This window comes from Diadema setosum, chromosome 6, assembly GCF_964275005.1.
Source record: "Diadema setosum chromosome 6, eeDiaSeto1, whole genome shotgun sequence".
NCBI classification, from domain to species: domain Eukaryota; kingdom Metazoa; phylum Echinodermata; class Echinoidea; order Diadematoida; family Diadematidae; genus Diadema; species Diadema setosum.
Window position 1 is genome coordinate 15,958,395 of NC_092690.1, and position 20,281 is coordinate 15,978,675.

General features: G+C 35.3%; 1 protein-coding gene across 1 annotated transcript in view; it reads left to right on the forward strand.

Annotated features, from left to right (window-relative positions):
- The window catches only part of LOC140229568 (uncharacterized), a 56,898-nt gene that overhangs the window by 24,019 nt on the left and 12,598 nt on the right, over positions 1 to 20,281 (forward strand). Inside the window, exon 4 of the mRNA XM_072309815.1 lies at positions 2,747 to 2,860. Coding sequence (XP_072165916.1) covers positions 2,747 to 2,860 — 114 coding nt within the window. The remainder of the gene's footprint in view (positions 1 to 2,746; positions 2,861 to 20,281) is intronic.

The following is a 20,281-nucleotide window of genomic DNA, read 5'->3' on the forward strand; positions in this document are numbered from 1 at the left end:
TTATTAGTGAATATGTTCCCAGGTAAAGAAAATCCATCATATAAATTATGTGCTAACAAATGTAAAAAGAAAAAAAAAATACCCTTAAAATGGGGGGAGCAGGGTGTGAAGAAGTCTCCTGTCCCTTTTCCCGTCGAGATCACCGCTGTGGTCTTGAAGTACTGGAGGAAGATACCATAAATACATTAACTACCATAAGTATGTATTATGTATCATTTTCCTGAATTCGTGTTACTTAAATATTATTGCCAAGTTAATCGACTTTTCCGAGGTTCTCGCATGACGTTGACTGTAACATTAATCATGGCTTCCATCTGCTTGAAAACTATATCATTTGGAGGAACGAGCTGTCGGAGAGAATATTACATAACACACCATGGTTGAGATGTGATAAAACTTTGGCAGCATGGTTATCAGTGTTGAAACGTAACGGTGGTATGTGGGATACCACTAGCACTGTTGGTAACGTGTTCGTATTTTGTATGCTTGCTCTCTTGAGCGGCGTGTATAATGACATGAATAATCGCAAATTCACTACTCCTGAAACGAGGCCAGCAACCGCCTGATTTGAACGATGCTTGATTTTACATATTCATCGCCGAAATTGCGCAAGGTCGATAATCATAAAAACCCCCAAAACTCGTCAGTAAGAGCTTGTACTCACTGATATTTGTATGTTAAAATTATAATTATCTACCTTGCACATTTCATTTTTGCTTATTTTAAAGAAATACGTCTCGAAGAGTGGAAGCAAGCCTTTTCATTTTGTACTGGAGAAGGAGGGAGAGGGAGAGAGAGAGAGAGGGGGGGGGGGGGGGGGGGGAGGAGACGCACCGATCCGTGCGGCAACTCATATATATCAGGAAAAACACGAATATAAATACATAAGTGGTTTGTAGTAGAACCATTCCAGATAATTATGACACGTGTAAAGAATAACTACTAAAGAGAGATCTGTCCAAATTTCATCTTAAAAGGGCCTCAGCACTCTTTTTAAAAGAATTGTTTGGGGTTCTCATAGTTAGTGCCCCCATACTAGTCTGCGATGGGAAGATTCTTGGGTCACAATCCTGGAAGGGTCTTTGATGTTCTTGCGCATTTTATATCTTTTACTTTTTTTAGAAGCCAAAGTTTGTTTATATATATATATATATATATATATATATATATATCCATATATATACTGAAAGAAATTAGACTGAGGCGGACGTTGCTCTCGATCTTGAGTCTCCCTTTTATTCAGTCAAGCTTTCGGCCCGTCATCAGGCCTTCCTCAGGATCTACCAACAGAATAGTTATTATCTGAATAACCTGATGTGTCTTATAATATGTAATGCAATTTCATATATTACCAATCTTCTGAATTATTTCCTTTATATACACTGATCAATCATTATATCCAATCTAACCTCATCTCATCAAAATAATATCATATATCCAGAAAAATTTATAAATAGATTCTCATATCATAATGCTGACATATAGTAATCATATTTTCTCATAATTCTTAGTATAATAATCACAAACAAAATCATATACATATCATGTTCATATGTCTATTTGCATTGCGTATATGTATACATACACATACACACACACACACACACATACATACGCACACATATACATATTCAGATACACACATACATACCCAAGCAAACACACACACACACACACACACACACAACACCGGTTGATATAATACTATCTAAATTAACATGTCATATATATTTCTTATATTACCGAAATATGCTAACCTTTACCACTGCCAAAATATATCAACTCTAAAATCAGATATATGCACACCAACAACATTCTATGAATTACCTCCGTGAGACGTGTATCATTTGACGTGATGTCCTGCATCACAGCACCGTGTGCTCATCTTCTGTCCTAAAGATGCAATAATTAACATTCAATCATAATACCTCTTATTTTGCATATATAATAAAACATAATCATATCAGAACATCACAAGATCATATTCGCAAATCCATCATACACTATTTTACATATAATTCATATCCAATCAAATCAACTCGTGACGCTCAACAGTAATCATGTATCGTGTGACCATACAATAAATATAAACAAAATTTCACAATAACTAATATTCAATCATAATATCAATTATGTTACATATAAATACACAGTCAAACATGATCATGTCAGAAATCGCAAACATAATCGTGTCAGAAATCGCAACTTCATACATTTTCCCAAATTCATCATTATACACCATTATACATTTCATTCATATCAATCACATAAACTCATTACACTCAACATTATTCATATATCTTGTGATCATACAATAAATATCGGTACATACAAATAAAATCTCAATAATCGCGATATATCTAACCTGAAAATTATTATGGTGCTTTACCTGTTTGTTGGGCTATACCGGTTACCGGTTTGTTGGGTTCTGCTACGGGTGTTCTACTGTGAGTCTGAAGTTAAAGTGAGGGGGTTCGGGATAGGGGCTATATGATATGTATATCTATATACATATACTTATAATATTATATACATGTTATACCCTCGTTCTTCCAATAAAATCGTGATGAGGAAAGGAAAAAAGAAAGTTACGCAGCATGTCCCCGGGTAACAAGTAATGTAAAACGCAATGATTTATTTGCGTCGATTTGTTTTTCAATCAGGACAATGCTAGTTTTTCACGCAAAGATATCGTACATAACACATTGGAAACTTTCTTGTCTGTCTTGGGTGTATTGCTTCTCAGTCAAGAACGCTTGGAGCACTGGGCAAATCGCTGGAGTGACCGTCGCTATTTTGACAGCCATCATCATCATCATCATCACCATATGGATGCTCTGGGGGAAAAGAAAGAGAAAAGGTGTGTTCCCAGAAGGTTTTTGGTTACAATATGATAGATACCGACGAATGGCTGCTCTGTAATATATTTCTCGGCAATTGCATTGTTTTAATTCTGTTTGACATAATGTTGTGCACATATACCAGTGAAGGGCCTATGCGATTGCAATAATGATTCGTTGATATTCACAACGCAGGATACAATCGAGTAACCAATGAGTTGTATTTGACAGTGGCTAAACGGTATAGACATTTGCCATGAACATTTTCTTTTTGAATTTATCACTTTGCCTCCCATGAGTTTCTTATGATCATGTTAGCGTGTTTAGACTTTTAGGCTCAATCTTATTACTCCTACTAAACTGGATTATACTGCGAAAGTCCCCGATACTAGTGTTAATTGACCCCTACGTCTATTATTAGTAGCGTTATAGTTGTAGGTTCAGATGAATATTTTAAATAATTTGTACTGAATTTACTTATTTTTTTTTTCCCGGATAATAGTATTTCTATGTCATTTTCTCGAGAAGTGTGAAATGAATCGAAATCAAATAAAATGAAAGACCTGGGAGGGTATACCTCTCTGAGTTCAAAGAATTCTGAATAGTAATGGATGTATAATGTAAGGGGAAGACTTTAATAGCAAGGTATTCCTTTGGACTCGATTAAGTTAGGTAAATAGGAAAATCAATATCAAGTTCGTGGTCTGCACGTCGTAATAACTTTTGTGGATAAAAGCGATGATAAAAATGGACGAAGTGACGCTGTAGCAGAGGAATCATTTAGATATTAAATTTAGTGACGTTAAAACAATAAGAATGATCTGATGATTGCACACAAATTTTCATCGTCGACTCAGAGCTGGAGAGAATTGTACTCTTTTATGGATTAATCCTGACTGCATTTCATATTTCATGAGTGGCATTCAGACACTGTTTGCAATCACGAACCAGTGATACATCATCTTGTTCTGTTAAAGCCTGTTTTTGTCATGAGTAGTTAAACTTTGTCTTGTACATTATGGGCTTTATCAATTTCACATTTCCTGTTGCTTTTCTTTGTGTAGCAGTGACTAGCAATTATGTGAAGCCGTTTATAATAACTTTTCATTTTTCGTATAATCAAACTCCTATATGGGTGCCAAAGAATGCAAACAGAACGTGGAAAACGGACAAGACAAAACGACAATGTAAGTTTCATACAGGTGTATATACAAAGTTTTCTGTCTTTCTAACTGAAATGGATTACCCTTCACTTGAGATTTCTGTTGACTTTATAGCATACCTTTAGGAACAAAAAAGAAATATAAACAAAGCAGTTACAAACTAGTTTTAGAGTTCATTCATTCTTTCAGGCTTTATTCTTCAACATTATATAGTAAATTTTGATCGGCTTCACGATTCTTTGTGCGATCGTACTATATTTTGATAATATATCAAGAATAATATATGTATACTGTCTTTTATAAATATATGTTTCGGGAATGCTATTGAAATATGAAAATAAATGAATGAGATGAAATGTGCAATGCGGGTGAAGGATATTTGCAATTTCCTCTTACATTCCTTTGGGATGGTATTTAAGTTTTCATTTTTGTTACACACCTTCGGAAAACAAAACAAAAACTTTCAACTGAGTAATGTTGATACTCAACTTTAACTGATTGAATGTCACATATTCCCCCCCCCCAAAAAAAAACCCACCAAAAAACAAAAAACAAACAAACGACCGTGGAGTGAGATTTAATCCATGATGGGGTATGATTCGCACAATATTTTTTATTTGATGTCTATGACCTCTCAAATGCAAACATGATTTAAGAAACTTTCTTGAGAGAATGCATATTTCAAATTGCATAACTAAATGACTGCATCGTTCACGGCACATTTATTATTATCCAGAATGCCTGCCTCTAGTTTGCATAATACATAGTACACATTACCTGTGAGGATGTTCTGGTTTTCCGTTTGATTGTAATGCGATGTAATTACGAAAATTGGACATGTTCTAAACTTTGTTTGACTTCAGTTTCTTCGTTTTTCTCAAACATGAATCAAGAGATGCACCCGGAAATGATAGCAACGAGCCTTCAGGTGAGTATAAGCATCAACTATATGATTTATTTCTTCATCAATCCCTTTGTCTTTGCTTTGAATGTCGGTCTAAGCACTGAAGTCATTGGTGGTAAGAAATAACAAGAGGGCGTTAATTGATTTAATCTATTATTTCTGTATTCCTTCTTTATGAATTCACAACATAGATACCGAGAAAGAGAAACGGTCAGAGAAATATCATCTCCTGCCAAAAGGACAACCAGGCGTCGGAACGTCAACTCCAGAAGAAGGAACAAAAGACAAAGCTGTTTCACAGAGGTATTTATGACTTTGCCTTACATCGAATGGATTGTCTTTTAATTTGGATTTTTGTTGAAATCATGCTTCTCCAAAAAAAAAAAAAAAAAAAAACATACGAGAAAACTTCCAGATAAGAAATGCGAGTTGATGGAGTAACTGTCAGATATATATTCGTTTATATTTTTTTCCCTGAAGGAGAGAGTGACAACTATGATTTCCCTAATTTCTCCAAAATCGAACATGGATATTCTTGTAAAAAATAGTAACGTCACACAAGGGAAGTTTTGTTTAATGAAGTTCACTGGTACATGAGTGAGATTTCATGGTACGTTATTGAATATTAATAAGAAATGAGAGTGATTTAATAGGGAAAATCAATATTTTCAAAAAAAAAATCATGCTTCTGCCTGATAAAGATTAACAACTGTAAAACACAAAATGCGATTATTCGTACTCTATACGGGAGATGAACTTAGTGCCACACATGCACATGACATATTTTACATAGGGCATAGGGAGGCGAAGGTGACGTTTAATCAATGAGTCTAAGGCGCTTTCATTTTGTCATTCATAAAATATGTAAATTTGTTCTAAACTCGGACATCGGTATTGTTACGAAAGTATTGGTGACTTACAAGCGAAAACTAAGTCACTCATCAATCAAGTTCCTTTGTATTATGAATGAGATTCATGTTCTAAACTTTGTTTGACTTCAGTTTCTTCGTTTTTCTCAAACATGAATCAAGAGATGCACCCGGAAATGATAGCAACGAGCCTTCAGGTGAGTATAAGCATCAACTATATGATTTATTTCTTCATCAATCCCTTTGTCTTTGCTTTGAATGTCGGTCTAAGCACTGAAGTCATTGGTGGTAAGAAATAACAAGAGGGCGTTAATTGATTTAATCTATTATTTCTGTATTCCTTCTTTATGAATTCACAACATAGATACCGAGAAAGAGAAACGGTCAGAGAAATATCATCTCCTGCCAAAAGGACAACCAGGCGTCGGAACGTCAACTCCAGAAGAAGGAACAAAAGACAAAGCTGTTTCACAGAGGTATTTATGACTTTGCCTTACATCGAATGGATTGTCTTTTAATTTGGATTTTTGTTGAAATCATGCTTCTCCAAAAAAAAAAAAAAAAAAAAAAACATACGAGAAAACTTCCAGATAAGAAATGCGAGTTGATGGAGTAACTGTCAGATATATATTCGTTTATATTTTTTTCCCTGAAGGAGAGAGTGACAACTATGATTTCCCTAATTTCTCCAAAATCGAACATGGATATTCTTGTAAAAAATAGTAACGTCACACAAGGGAAGTTTTGTTTAATGAAGTTCACTGGTACATGAGTGAGATTTCATGGTACGTTATTGAATATTAATAAGAAATGAGAGTGATTTAATAGGGAAAATCAATATTTTCAAAAAAAAAATCATGCTTCTGCCTGATAAAGATTAACAACTGTAAAACACAAAATGCGATTATTCGTACTCTATACGGGAGATGAACTTAGTGCCACACATGCACATGACATATTTTACATAGGGCATAGGGAGGCGAAGGTGACGTTTAATCAATGAGTCTAAGGCGCTTTCATTTTGTCATTCATAAAATATGTAAATTTGTTCTAAACTCGGACATCGGTATTGTTACGAAAGTATTGGTGACTTACAAGCGAAAACTAAGTCACTCATCAATCAAGTTCCTTTGTATTATGAATGAGATTTCAAGGAAAAAACAGTGGAACGTATAAGTAAGAAACAAAAGTGATTTTGCAGAGTTCATAAATTCTGAGACATAATATTCACAGTAACATAATTTTCATCTTCTCGTTGAAAACACATGGTCAAATTTGGAACCAAACTTTGCAGGCAGTATCACTAAGTACCGATGGAGGCTCTCTTAGCTGCCCCGGATGTTTGTTTGTCTTTTCTTTATAGGTAATAGTCTACGAGAATACATGGAAGATAAACTTAAAATACTACTCTGGTCAGCGCGAGACCCCCCCTCCCCCTCCCCCCCTCCCCCCCCCCCCCCGAGTTTCTTGTTGTTAACGTCGACGTAATGGAGTTTTAAAGTCTGGAAGTTGAACATGATTTATAGGGCTCACACGGGTAAATATTTCACATAGAGACGTGTGTTAAAATTCAAAGTTCAAAAAATTCTGTAAAATAGCTGGCAGAAATGAGGTGTTTCATCTTCACTAACCCGAACAATAATTGATACTAATACAGTACCCTCTCATCAATCAAATTTCCAAGTGTCGGGGTTCTTCACCTCAAACTCTGTCCAATGGTTCGCAAAGCCAGACTATGAGTTCTTTTCACTCAAGAAATCACCCATTTTTTGTACATGCAACCAATCAAATATATAGTCTCTTAAAATTCCATGAGAGAAGCTTTCATCTTCCGAACAAAATGCAGTTTGTAGAGGAATTCATAATCAATATCTTTAACTATTCAGTTTTGTTTTGTTTTTTTGCCAAATTGAATTTGTTTTTAAACTCATCACTCTATTTTTTTCTTCCTATAATTCAGTATCTTTGGTACGATTTTGTGAAGCGGTCAGGAACATTCCATAATACAGGTGTGAACCCTATAACATCAGTGATATTGGTCACACAGTATAGATAGGCAGTTTTCATCAGGTGATGCTGTCATTAACCAACCACTCTCCCATTGTTTCAGACTTTGAAACATTGCAAACAGTGTATCAATTGTTTTTGGTATATACTTCTGCATTTAATCTTTCCCTTTTAAAAGTCATAACTGCCAAGTTGAGGAAACCTGAGGAGGAGGAAGCGAATAATCAATGTGTGTATTCAGATACTTACAATCATAATTGAAATTTCGGATTAGAATGATGAAGACGCAAGCAGACTTTAAAATGACATCATGAAATAAAAATTGGGACACCTTTCATTACTACTGTATTTCAATGTGACGGGACCCCCAAATGATAAGATTCAGAGGGAATAAATTGTTTTGCCTACATTTTTGAGCATTACTTGTATGATTCTTGATATATCACTATACGGCGAGAGTATTGACTAGATGACGTGTTATAAATGCAAAATTCTCTAAAATCGAACCTGGATATTCTTCGAGTAGGGACTACTAAAACAGCAAGTTTAGTCACGTTTTAATGAAGGCCACCTCTTTATCACTGATATCTTATGGAAACATGTCGACATGTTAGTAAGCAGTGAACGTGTTCTGACAGTGAAAATCAATTCCCGTTTACGTTGACACTGATATATTTTGACGAATGAAACAACAAAACAATTTTTTCATTACATATTCTTATTGTTGTTTCAGAGATATAAAGCCTTGAAATTTAATATGATGTATCACATCAGCGATATCGGTCACAAGTAGATTTGCAGTTTTCATCAGGAAATTCAGTCATAAGTCCACTTATCTCCCATTGAATATGACAATATTGTATGCAGTGTTTCTTTTTTTTTTTGTAATCGGCAATTATAGGCCCGACATATTTGAAAGTCATAATCGCCAAGTTGTTACAATTCTAGAACTGCCTGAAGTATAGAGGACACCACTGATGAATGCATATAATAATAATTATTAAAGTATCGGATCGAATACAATCGTCATACCAAGGTAATACCAACCTGTAATGTACGCTATAGAGTTACTTTGCGAAAAAAAAAAAGTTTCAATGAATTATGCGGGCTTGTCAGTGAGCCATGACTGTGGCTTGCAGTATAATTGGTACGGCTGATATCGGTGCGATTATCAATTTAATAGTCGAAACAATTATAAGTGGTAACTGTATTTTTCATGAATACCATTATTTTGATTCTTAACACATAACAGACAGCAGGGCTGCAAAGTTACAGGAAAGCAGATCAGCAAACTGTCGAAAATCCTTCCACCACGAGCATACAGGGAATTTTCTACAGAGCTCGACATAGGACATGCGGTGTACGAGGGTACCCTGAAAGAATGCCTGAATAACTACGAGGACGCTTTCGGACAAAACTTACACAAGTGGGCAGATAAAACTGGTGGCTTCATTGACGTGCTCGATAAAGCCTTAAAAGAGGCCGATTGTTGGGGATTGATAGAACAGTACAAAGAGTAACACAGAACAACCTCTCACTATTTACGATATATATGTATATGTGTATATCAATATATATCGTCGCTGGGGCGACAAGACCTCATATCTACAAAATGTCAAATGTTCAGGGGAGCCAAAAAACATGGCGGCCAAAGCACTACAGCGAATAGGATAGCCGTTCCTTGGAAATGCCGTGGTGGCTTCATTTTTGCGTTAAGACACTTAGGATTAGGACAGGACATCACTTAACCGATTATTTGATCATTAATCAAAAGAAGTCATTTTCACCAAAATTGCAGATACAAGGTCTTGTCACCCCAGCGACGATATATATATATATATATATATATATATATATATATATATATATAGAAAGAGTCTCAAGTACGCCATGGATCCAACGATTACAAAAATTTTTTTTTGTAATCGTTGGATCCATGGCGTACTTGAGACTCTTTCTTCTAATAATAACAACATTCGAAGTCCAACACGTGGAAAATTCCAAGATGAACATATATATATATATATATATATATATAATCATACGTTTACGTATAAATATATAGATGTTGAGAATTCACGTATTGGCTCCAATATAACGAATAATCAAGAAATCAACTGGTAATGCATTATTTCGCAAATAAAGAATGAGTTTATTGTAATCAAATTTTCGGTGGCCTCCACCTTCTTCAGGAGTCTCGACGGGGAATCGAGACTCCTGAAGAAGGTGGAGGCCACCGAAAATTCGAGTACATAAACTCATTCTTTATTGGCGAAATAATGCATTTCTAGTTGATTTCTTGATTCTTCGTGTTATATATATTGATTATATATATATATATATATATATATATATATATATATATGTATATATATCATACATTGCATGTCTTTGGTTATCTCCGAATGAGAGAAAATGTGAAGGAAAAAGAGATGAAGAGATCACCACCTGCATATGAACGAAATTTGACGACAGTATCTGAAAAATGCTAGACAAATGGTGATTATTCTACCACCTGATTATTCACACCCCATTAGTAAGATTGTGTTCATGAGCGTTTTTTTTTTTTTTTTTTTTGGGGGGGGGGGAAGTATATGCATTTCAATTGCTCATTTGTTGAATGGATCTCAAATTTAACATGGGTTTTAAGACTTCGTGATTTAATCAATCCCTCTTTGTTCGGTCGTGTCTGGTTGGAGTAGATACCTTATGATATGTTGTAAATGGATTTAGCTCCTCTCCGCCATTTGAACTATAGAATATGCCCAGACTAAAGTTTGCCGTCGCTATAGTCAAGTACAATTGTATGTTATTTTTTTCCCCTGTACGTCTTTTTACTATCATGTCATGCACGTAGTAAGTGTCAAAACTGTTAGCATGATATATTTTTGTTGTATGAGAAAATAACAGACACTCTATTACACAAAACCCCAACATTAAGTTCCTCAATATCTAGCCACATAATAATGTCTTCTTCCACACAAATTTCAGAGGGACTGTCAGTGTACATAATCATTCACTTCTTAGTCACTTCTTAAAACCTCCTTTTTCAAGCCCTTACCAATGTCTGAAATAAACGGTTTCGCTCTCTCTCTCTTTTTAAATGTGAACAAGACAATAAACCAAATACACGCTCCGTCTTTACACGGGACAAGATTAATAATAAGGTTTAGCAGATCAGAAACACGTGATTGTATTTTGTATTTTTGTATTTTTGTCTTTTGGAGTTAGAACTGGGGCAGAGAAATGATCATTCGACCCACATTATAGCTGCAGCTGCTGTCCTCGATTTCTCTACCATCGAATGATTACTGTGTACTTAAATCCTTTGATGCTCTTACCCCCTTCCACACCCTCCTTCCATAAGCTCAAGGTTTCAGATGCCATGATTGAGGTATTCATATCCTCGTCTTATATCCTGAATAGCAGTACTTCATCATATTTATTGAAGTCTACCAAACAACAAAGGAAAACATTAAAAGATGTAACAATACAATAGCAATAAAAATTGTATTATAGCAAAGTTGCTGAACAGGCTTTGATGAGAAGCACCGTAGAGGTAGAAGTAAAAGTAAAAGTATTGCTCATGACAAAATGTATGAATTGCGTTCATATCTGTGATTTGCAGTGCATTATTGTTTCCATTCCTTATCTTGCTTTTTTTTTTTCATTGAAACATTTCTCTGTTAATGTTTAAATCAATACCTGACATGACATAAGAAATACCTACGGGAACCTCTTTACTATTCCCAACTGGTAACATCCATATGTGGGTAGAAACTGATAACATTCAAACCTCATGGAGTTTATGAAGAAATCATTTCGTTCCCGAGGGCCATCTGCACACACCAATCTCGCGATACAAAATAAACTACAAACTTGCATGTTTTTGTAAAGACACTAGACACTATCAAACTGTATATTGTATCTGTATGTTGTATATATGTTAATCCCTTATGTTCATACATTTCTAGCTGCATTACCGCTTATGGTTTGTGAGTGTACTGTAATTGTTTTCTTTTTCTTTGTATCCACATGGCGCGAACAATAATATTGGTACATTTTGTCAGGAATCATGTTAATTGGTAATCAAATTATTATACCGATACTATACAAATATAGATCTCATTTATGGATGAACAGCTATGCCACTTTGGCACAGTAGATGCTGGGTAGTTCCGGTCTCCCCCTTGCATGTGCTCGTATGGTTTAAAGGAAAAAAAAAAATCTAAAAATAAGTACTTCTATTTGATTTTCATTTTTCCCCTTGTTCAAAATGTGCTTGACATTTCTTCTAGCATTTTGTCCAGCTCTTGTCTAATGTAAGCGCTTTCGCCACCTCTAGAGGCCGTATCACTTTGAATAATAAAAAAAAAAAATGAAAAGTACATTTTTTTTCATCAAATTTCCACTGCAGTGTTTTACTAATGACGAAGCTTAGTTTCATCCAATCAACACTCATATGTTTTTCTACACTTGTATGTTTTTTCCACACCTATTATATGTTTTATGCACACGCGTATAACTTTCTTTCTTTCTGTTATGCCAGTGGAAGGCGAATTTCTGTATTCTTAACAGACATTAAAGTTCTTTGTATCCTTGTATATTTGGGCTTTATTGATTTCCACATGACATGTTACCTGTATTAACAGACATTTTTACTCCGCCTCTGAAAGTTGCATAATTCTATTGCCTGAAGAGCGGCCTTAGTTCGACTTCAAAGAAACTCACACTGGAAAAGAAAATTATTCCAACTATAGGCCAGTTTCTAACCTTCATTTCCTTAGTATGATATGTTTAAATGACATGTTTGGAAAGTTGAGGTTATATTGTTTTGAATTGAGATCACGTTGTTATTGTTTGTACTTTGAAATGTTTTAAATATATGCATTTTGTTTGAATTGGATATATTGAGTATTGTTGTGTAGTGATTTTACGGAGAAAGAGTGGATCATGGGTTTAGGGTCAACCGAATAATGTAGAATTTTGTGTTTATTTTTATGTTATATTCGAAAGATGCTTTGTGATATAGTTGTAAAGATGGCTTTTCATTATTAATTGCTGGTTGCTGGGTTGGGGTCATGCCACTAGACCGACACCCACGAGTCATACAGCCCACGAGTTCGACATTGAAAACAGGTCCATGAGTCATACAGCTCACGAGTCATACAGCCCATGAGTTCGACACTAGGCAAAAACACGGCGCGTAATGTGTCGGTCTCGTGGGCCTTGTTGGCCTAGTGTCGAACTCATGGGCTGTATGACTCGTAGGTGTCGGTCTCGTGACGTGCACCCGATGGGTTGGGGGAGTATGGGGCTAAGTTTCAACTGAAAATTTAAGAAGTTAAGAGATGAGATGATGATGGCATAAACGATCGAACGACCGGAAGTCGACCAGAAGTCTCAACTACCTACTACTTTCGTATATTGATGTTGATGTTGATGCTGATAGGTTTATATATTGTATCATTTCATCATCACTTTTTAAATGAGAATTATTGTATTGATCCTGCCATTCGATTTGAATGAAATAGTGAACCTGTTTTTTGTATATATATATATATATATATATATATATATATATATATATATCATGTTCTACACACATTGCCTTCAACTTGAATAAAGTCATGCTTAAACGACATGTATGCATATTCTATGTTGCTCTAGTTAAACAAACGATATGTTCCACAATCGAACTTGTCAGCTACCTTTGACACCATAGACCAGGATTCACACATCAAGTCTTTTGAATAGAAGGGGACTTCGAAGTACGTCATTGAAATATCTTGAATCTTTTATATGATTGAACCACTAGTGTAATAGTGTAGATCTGATTTGGAGGCAATTGATGACCACGAATTCCATCGGCGCTCCTCCAAAGTCGGTATTTGGCACCATTTATTTTAAAATCCGCATGCTCACTGTTCCACTACATCGCAGTATGCCACAGTGTTTTCGCCCAAAATTATTATCTATTGATCAGTAGATAAATGTTACAAATCAACTTATTGACTGAATAACAATAATACATTTCTGTATAATTTTAATCCTCACAAAGCAAATGATTTCGATGCGGCGTTTAAAAAAAATGCTTGTCATCATGTAGGGCGCAGCAAAGTCCTAATATACCTCTGTTTCGTGTTAGATTACTTCGACGGTCTCTCGACAGGAATGCCTCACCTTTTGAAGAGTACAGAACTTACAAAAGTGAGCATCTCGTAAACCATGAATTGTAGTACTTTGTATATCAAACTTTCGCTCCATTACTGATTCCATGTTTAGGGTTATCCTAGAACTCGGAGCAGGACAGGTCATCGTACACTATACGTTTGTACTCTACTCTGCTAATAATAATAATAATAATAATAATAATTGCGTTTATATGGCGCTTCATACTGACGTTTCTAAGCGCACTTCGCTACTCATACAATAAATAGATTAGAAAACACAATAACATTAACAAAATCAGCGTTAACAGTAACAAAAGAAGAAGAAAGAAAAGAAAAGAAAAGAAAAGAAAAATACATGTGATAATAATAGCGGCCAAAGAATGACACAAACTTTCTGCCTATATCAAAGCTGCCAACGATATATCATATGACAACTGGTATGATGATGATGATAATAGAAAAAATAATAATAATGATAAAAATAATAATAACAACTATAATAGTAATGTCAATAAGAATAATAATAATGCTAGTAATAATAATAATAATAATAGAAATGATAATCATTGTTTCTACTGGTATTGTCATGTTATCTTTTATCATCATTATCATAATTATCACTGATCATAATCGTTATTAAGTAGAATAATTTGATTGAAAAAGGCAAATGAAGACGGGTTCTTTGTCAAACTATCAATCTATCAAAAATAAAAAATCATTGTCCTGTACACTTTCCATCTTATCTAAAGTTCTGGAAGAGATTGTACATGCAACACTTCATGGATTTGTTGAATAATGTATTTTTAGTCCCATTTCCCACAAAGTTTCTTTCATGCTATGGATTTAGCAGTATATGATTGCACTATTTCATTTCTCTATATTTTGCTTTATCATTTGACATTAAAAAAAAGTTTTCATGGATATGAGCCATTCTTGTTATACCACCGACCATGATATTTTATTTTACAAAATTGTAAAACGAGGTATTCAAGGCCACACTCTAAACTGGCTCAAAGATATATTTTTAGTCACTGAATTCACTACAGAATACGTAAGATGCGATGGAGTGTTCAACAATAGATTTAAGGACCTTTATTGTCCATTATACATAATATATGACATATATATATCAATCTTTCGTTGCTAAATTTTATTTTGTTATCTCTCTAACCCAGTTAAATCTTGAATACTCTGACCACCATAATCAATTTCGACAATAAAGTTTCAAGATTATTTAAATGTAGCAAACTGTCAGTGAATGTCGATAGAACGATTTATAATCTTTACAAAATACTCATGCACCATAACGTATCATCGTTATTCGCATGTATGGTAAACAGTTGGATCAAAGTGTCATGTGTTGCTTTTCTTTTTAATAAGCAATTATTGATTCACACTTAATATAGTGTGATCGGGTGCACATCACGAGACCGTCACCCACGAGTCATACAGCCCACGAGTTATACAGCCCACGAGTTCCACATCAAGTAAAATAATCCTACGAGTTATACAGTCCGTGAGTTCGACACTACGCAAACAAAGCCCACGAAACCAACAATACGCTTAAAAGGCTCACGAGACCGACACTACGGAAACAAAGCTCACGAGACCGACATTACGCAAAAGAGGCTTACGAGACCGACACTAGGCAAAGAAGGTTCACGAGATTGAAAGGATGAACAGCGCCACCTTTAGACCAAGTAATTGTTTAGGGTGTCCAGGTAATGACATAAGGAAGATATGAGAGATGGAAAAGCAGAGTTGCTTGGATGTCGACCTTTCAATTGTCCTCCTTCATCCCCGGAACTGTCCAGGATATTTAATTGTGTTTGCGTGCGTGAGTGTTTGTGGAAAAAATTAACAAAATCAGTAAAAGTGTGCATCACATCTTTCTACATCAATTTCAACAATGCCAAACCGCCAAAACACCCTCGTTTCCCTTTCTGTAGATCACATAACGGTAAACACCTAGTAAGGAAAAATAAAAAATGATAGGTAACTTCAGACCAACCAACTAGAAAAATACCCAGCTGTAAAATGAAGTTTACAAGAAAATATTTCGCAAAATGGTCAATGTGGCAATGCGCATCTGCTTTACATGATATAAGGGGAAGAATCATCTGCGAAGGTGTTGATTTAATATAAATTCATAGAAAATATAAACTATTAAGGTAGCATTAAGGATTCGAAAAAAGAAGATGCAAAACAGGTGCTATTCTATTTCATGAAAAATGTACCGTTTTGAGGAGAATAATTTTAAAAACACTAGCCACAAATCGAGGTGAATCGCGAGGATATAAAAAGTTTTCACCCGTTGAATTTCATAGCACAGAGAAAATTACAATAAGCAATCTGCCGTCTTGAGTTTTCTTTCCAGCTAATCTAGCTCATTTTTGGAATTTGGAAACCTTTCCTTTCCCGGGGGCGGGGTTGGGGTGGGAGCATCTGGTGGGCGTTCCCAACACTTATGCCCTGAAATGTCTGGCAGTGCCCATTTATGTACCTCTGGATTATGGGGAATAATATTTTTATGTGGATTTCAACGGGTTTCTGTATCAGCTTTAGACCCTATACGTATGCAGCTTACTGTAGGGGGGGGGGGGTGGTACAAAGGTGCGTTTGGCAATCACACCCCATCACTTAAAACGTCTGGAGGACCCATTCATGTATCTTTGGACTTTGCTGAATAATTTCCCATTATATGCCCCCTTTTCAAGTTATCCCATTTGACCCCCTTTATCCTGTGGGTTTCCTTTCCATAACTACCCTAGCTCATTCTTTTGACCACTTTTTGAAGCCTTAATTGCCACACCCACCACAGAGACAATGCTAGACGACTGTTCGATATTTGGGACGATGTAATCTGTATACCCATACACATGAAAATTGGTTTCCTTTTCATGCTCCCTCCCTCCCTCCCTGCACCTGCTCTAGCTATTACCAGATAATGAGACAGTAGCCTAAGCTGAGCAGATTGGAGCGGAATGAATAACGATATAGGGATTGACAGAGTAGTACAGTACTGTAAACATGAAAAGTGTGTGCAAACAACACTGAATGTTAGGTTAAAGCGATTGAACGATAATTATACTGATAAACAAAATGAACCTCACCCATTACCGTCTGCAGATTATGTCCTGTCGAGGGGACTTTGCTTGGAAATAACATATTCAATAAATTGTAGACAAAGCTTTGTTTGCGAACACGTCTCACGCACTGGTTAATATTTGAATGCTTGATCCAGTCAAAAGAAGAAACATAAAAAGTACAAAAGGAGAGAATTGACTGTGCCTTCCATTCATGAGAGACATCTCTGATTTCTTTACTTGACAGAACCATGCATGTTTATTGCAATGCTCACATGACAATATTAATGTGAAGGAAATGTTTACCAATACACCAGCGTTCCGAAATTGTACTTCATGGTGCGTATGCAAAAGTGTGGCTTTGTGTATTCATGGAGCTAAAATGTTGGATTCATTGGTATTATGCAACTGTTGGGCCATTTGCGTTTAAAGCGAGAGTTCGCCAATGCGGCGCTCTTGGATCGCACTTGGATCATTTCACACAGTGTGACACAGTTCATGTATTTAGGCAAATAACAAAGTTCATTTTGTCGTACTGAATAGTGCAATCAGAACGTATGCATGAGCTCCCGCCATTTTCTTTGCCGTTGGGTATCGTGACTATAAGAACTGAATTATGGATTTAAGCAGCGGTAAGTACAGGCATTAAGTTTAGTGTGCGATAGAACATTGCCCTCAGTGGAACTATGGTATATTAGGTGGCCGACTTCGTCATTTGTTAATATATATATATATATATAATTATAAAAAGCACTGTACACTGTACACTGTGACTGTTAACTTTACTTGCTAAGCATGTTCTCATTAAAAACCGCGGTCTTTGCTTACTCGTGGACCTGCGACGTGCCTGCTATCATACAGGAAACAATGATCTTATTGTGGGAAAATGGGCGAGATGACTACTGGGGGTTTTGCAGGATGTAGACCGAGCGGGAATTATACCCCCAAATAGAAATATTTTCCGCAATTGAAGAGTTAATAACTTATAAAAAGGTGCAAATAAAATCAGGCAATTCAGAATTGAGATGAGAGAGGTACAACATGGAATTCAAGTGGTAGTGGATAATTTCCGGGCGATCTGCTAGTTTATTGGCAAATAGGGCCTACTCTCCGTTGATGCACAATATCACATGAGTTGTTACTATGACTGTTACTGAACTTGTCTAACTGCACGACTTTGTCCCAAAAGTCTCTGTATCGAAGGATAGGTTTCTTTCAAAAGTCCATTAATTCAAAAAGTCCCCTTCCAAAGTCTCCCGATGCGTCAGAGCAATCGGTATTTATACCTCAATAATTAATGTATTTCTCTAAACCCATAAAAGTATTCAAGTGATTCGAATTATTTGAAAGCTATAAGAAACATAAAATATTTGTGTGCATACCTTGATAGAGGAGAAAACGTAAAATTCTTTGGCAGACCAAACACAAAATAGAATTCCAAACTACGTAATTCGAGGAATTATCAAAAAGTACGGAATGTGTAAGGAATGTGTACTTTATCAAAGATTCACGGGGCGTTCACACGCAAATACATTATACACATATACTGAAAACGGTAGAGTTATACTAGAAAGGTATAACTACACAATGATCTAAACCCTGACAAAGGAAACGACGTATAGCGAAAAGACAGAGCATAATTTCGAACAAGAACTCGATAACGAATCAGCATTCTGTGTACAGCTGAACGTCAGGAAGATGCCCGCTGTGTGATGAGCCCTATCTACTGCTTTGGCTACTTTTTCAACAAAGGAGATAATTGCTTGAGAAGTGCTATGTCCTTTGCGGTAACCGAATTGTGAATCAAAAATTATGTCATCAAAATTAAGAAATGTAAGGAGTCTTGAATAAACAACTTTTTCTAACAATTTTGAAAACGATGACTTCAATGAAATTGGTGTATAATTACAAATATCTTTTTTGTTACCTTTCTTAAAAATTGGGATTACTTTGGCAATTTTCATTCGTAAAGGAACAATATCATTACTTAATGGCAAATTAAAAATATAAGTTAAAGGTTCAAAAATATTCTAATTTACATTTCTCAAAACAACATTATCAATACTTTCCAATACTTTACTTTTACATTCCAAACTAATAATATTTTTTACCTCATAACTAACAATCGGATAAAAAATGCATTTAAATTGGGGGATTGAAGAATTCTTTAAAATTCTTTTGAGATGTAGGAATTTAATTTGGCAAGATCATGTCCACTCTGAGAGAAATAAAGGTTAGGTGCATCAGCAAACGACGCAGGGTCTGTTATTTCCTTATCAAATTCAAGTCTTGTTGTTGGGGATTCATCATTTTCATTATTTATAGCACTGTCTATTTTTTTTTCCAAGTTTTACTCACATCATGCTTCAAAAAGGTATCTGATATGCGTAATGCTTCTTTTTTCATAACGCAGTATTCTTCTATAGAATATTTTTATTCGTAATATATTTACAGTGAGATTGTTCAGTGCGTTGAATTTTATCTGCACAATACAAATTATTTTTTTTCTCGATTTTTAGATCGTAAAAGCTATTTTGTTATCCCTGGTAATATAGGATACTTTTTATGATAAGGTTTAATTTCATTCAAAGGAACATATTTATCTAAATGATAATTCAAAATATTCATAAAAAAATAATGATAGATCAGTATCGTGAGTGCTATATACTTCTCTCCAAGTTTCTTTATTCAAACTATTCTTCAAATTCTGTAAATCACCCGGTGTAGCTTTTCTGAATACTTCTCTAGTGGGACTAATAATTGGTTTCGTGGTGACTGGGATGGATGTAAAAATTAGTAAGTGGACTGATATACCGGATAAAATAATATTCGATTTAGGAGTGGGTGTAATATAGGTTTTCCCCGCCCAATTTCATCAGATTTACATTCGATTAAACGATGCGGTCATTCAAGTTCGAGTACAAGGTAACTAATTCATTCGATTTAATTTCATCAGCATGCGATTTCATGAGTTTCTCACACAAGGGTGTAAAAAGGGCATTCGAATTATAGTAGAGCAGATAAGCCGAAGAATTGTGCAAAATGTGACTAAAGCATGAAACTTTCACCATTGTTAGTACATGCTATAAGATTAATTTTAAGATCAGGAGGTAAGTCTGAATTGACCTCTGATGACTTCTAGAGGTCAATGACCTCAAAATCTAAGAAAATTGATAATTTGCGTCATTGGTTAATGATAAAACACAGTAATGATGTACTAAAACTTAATATTTGTCACA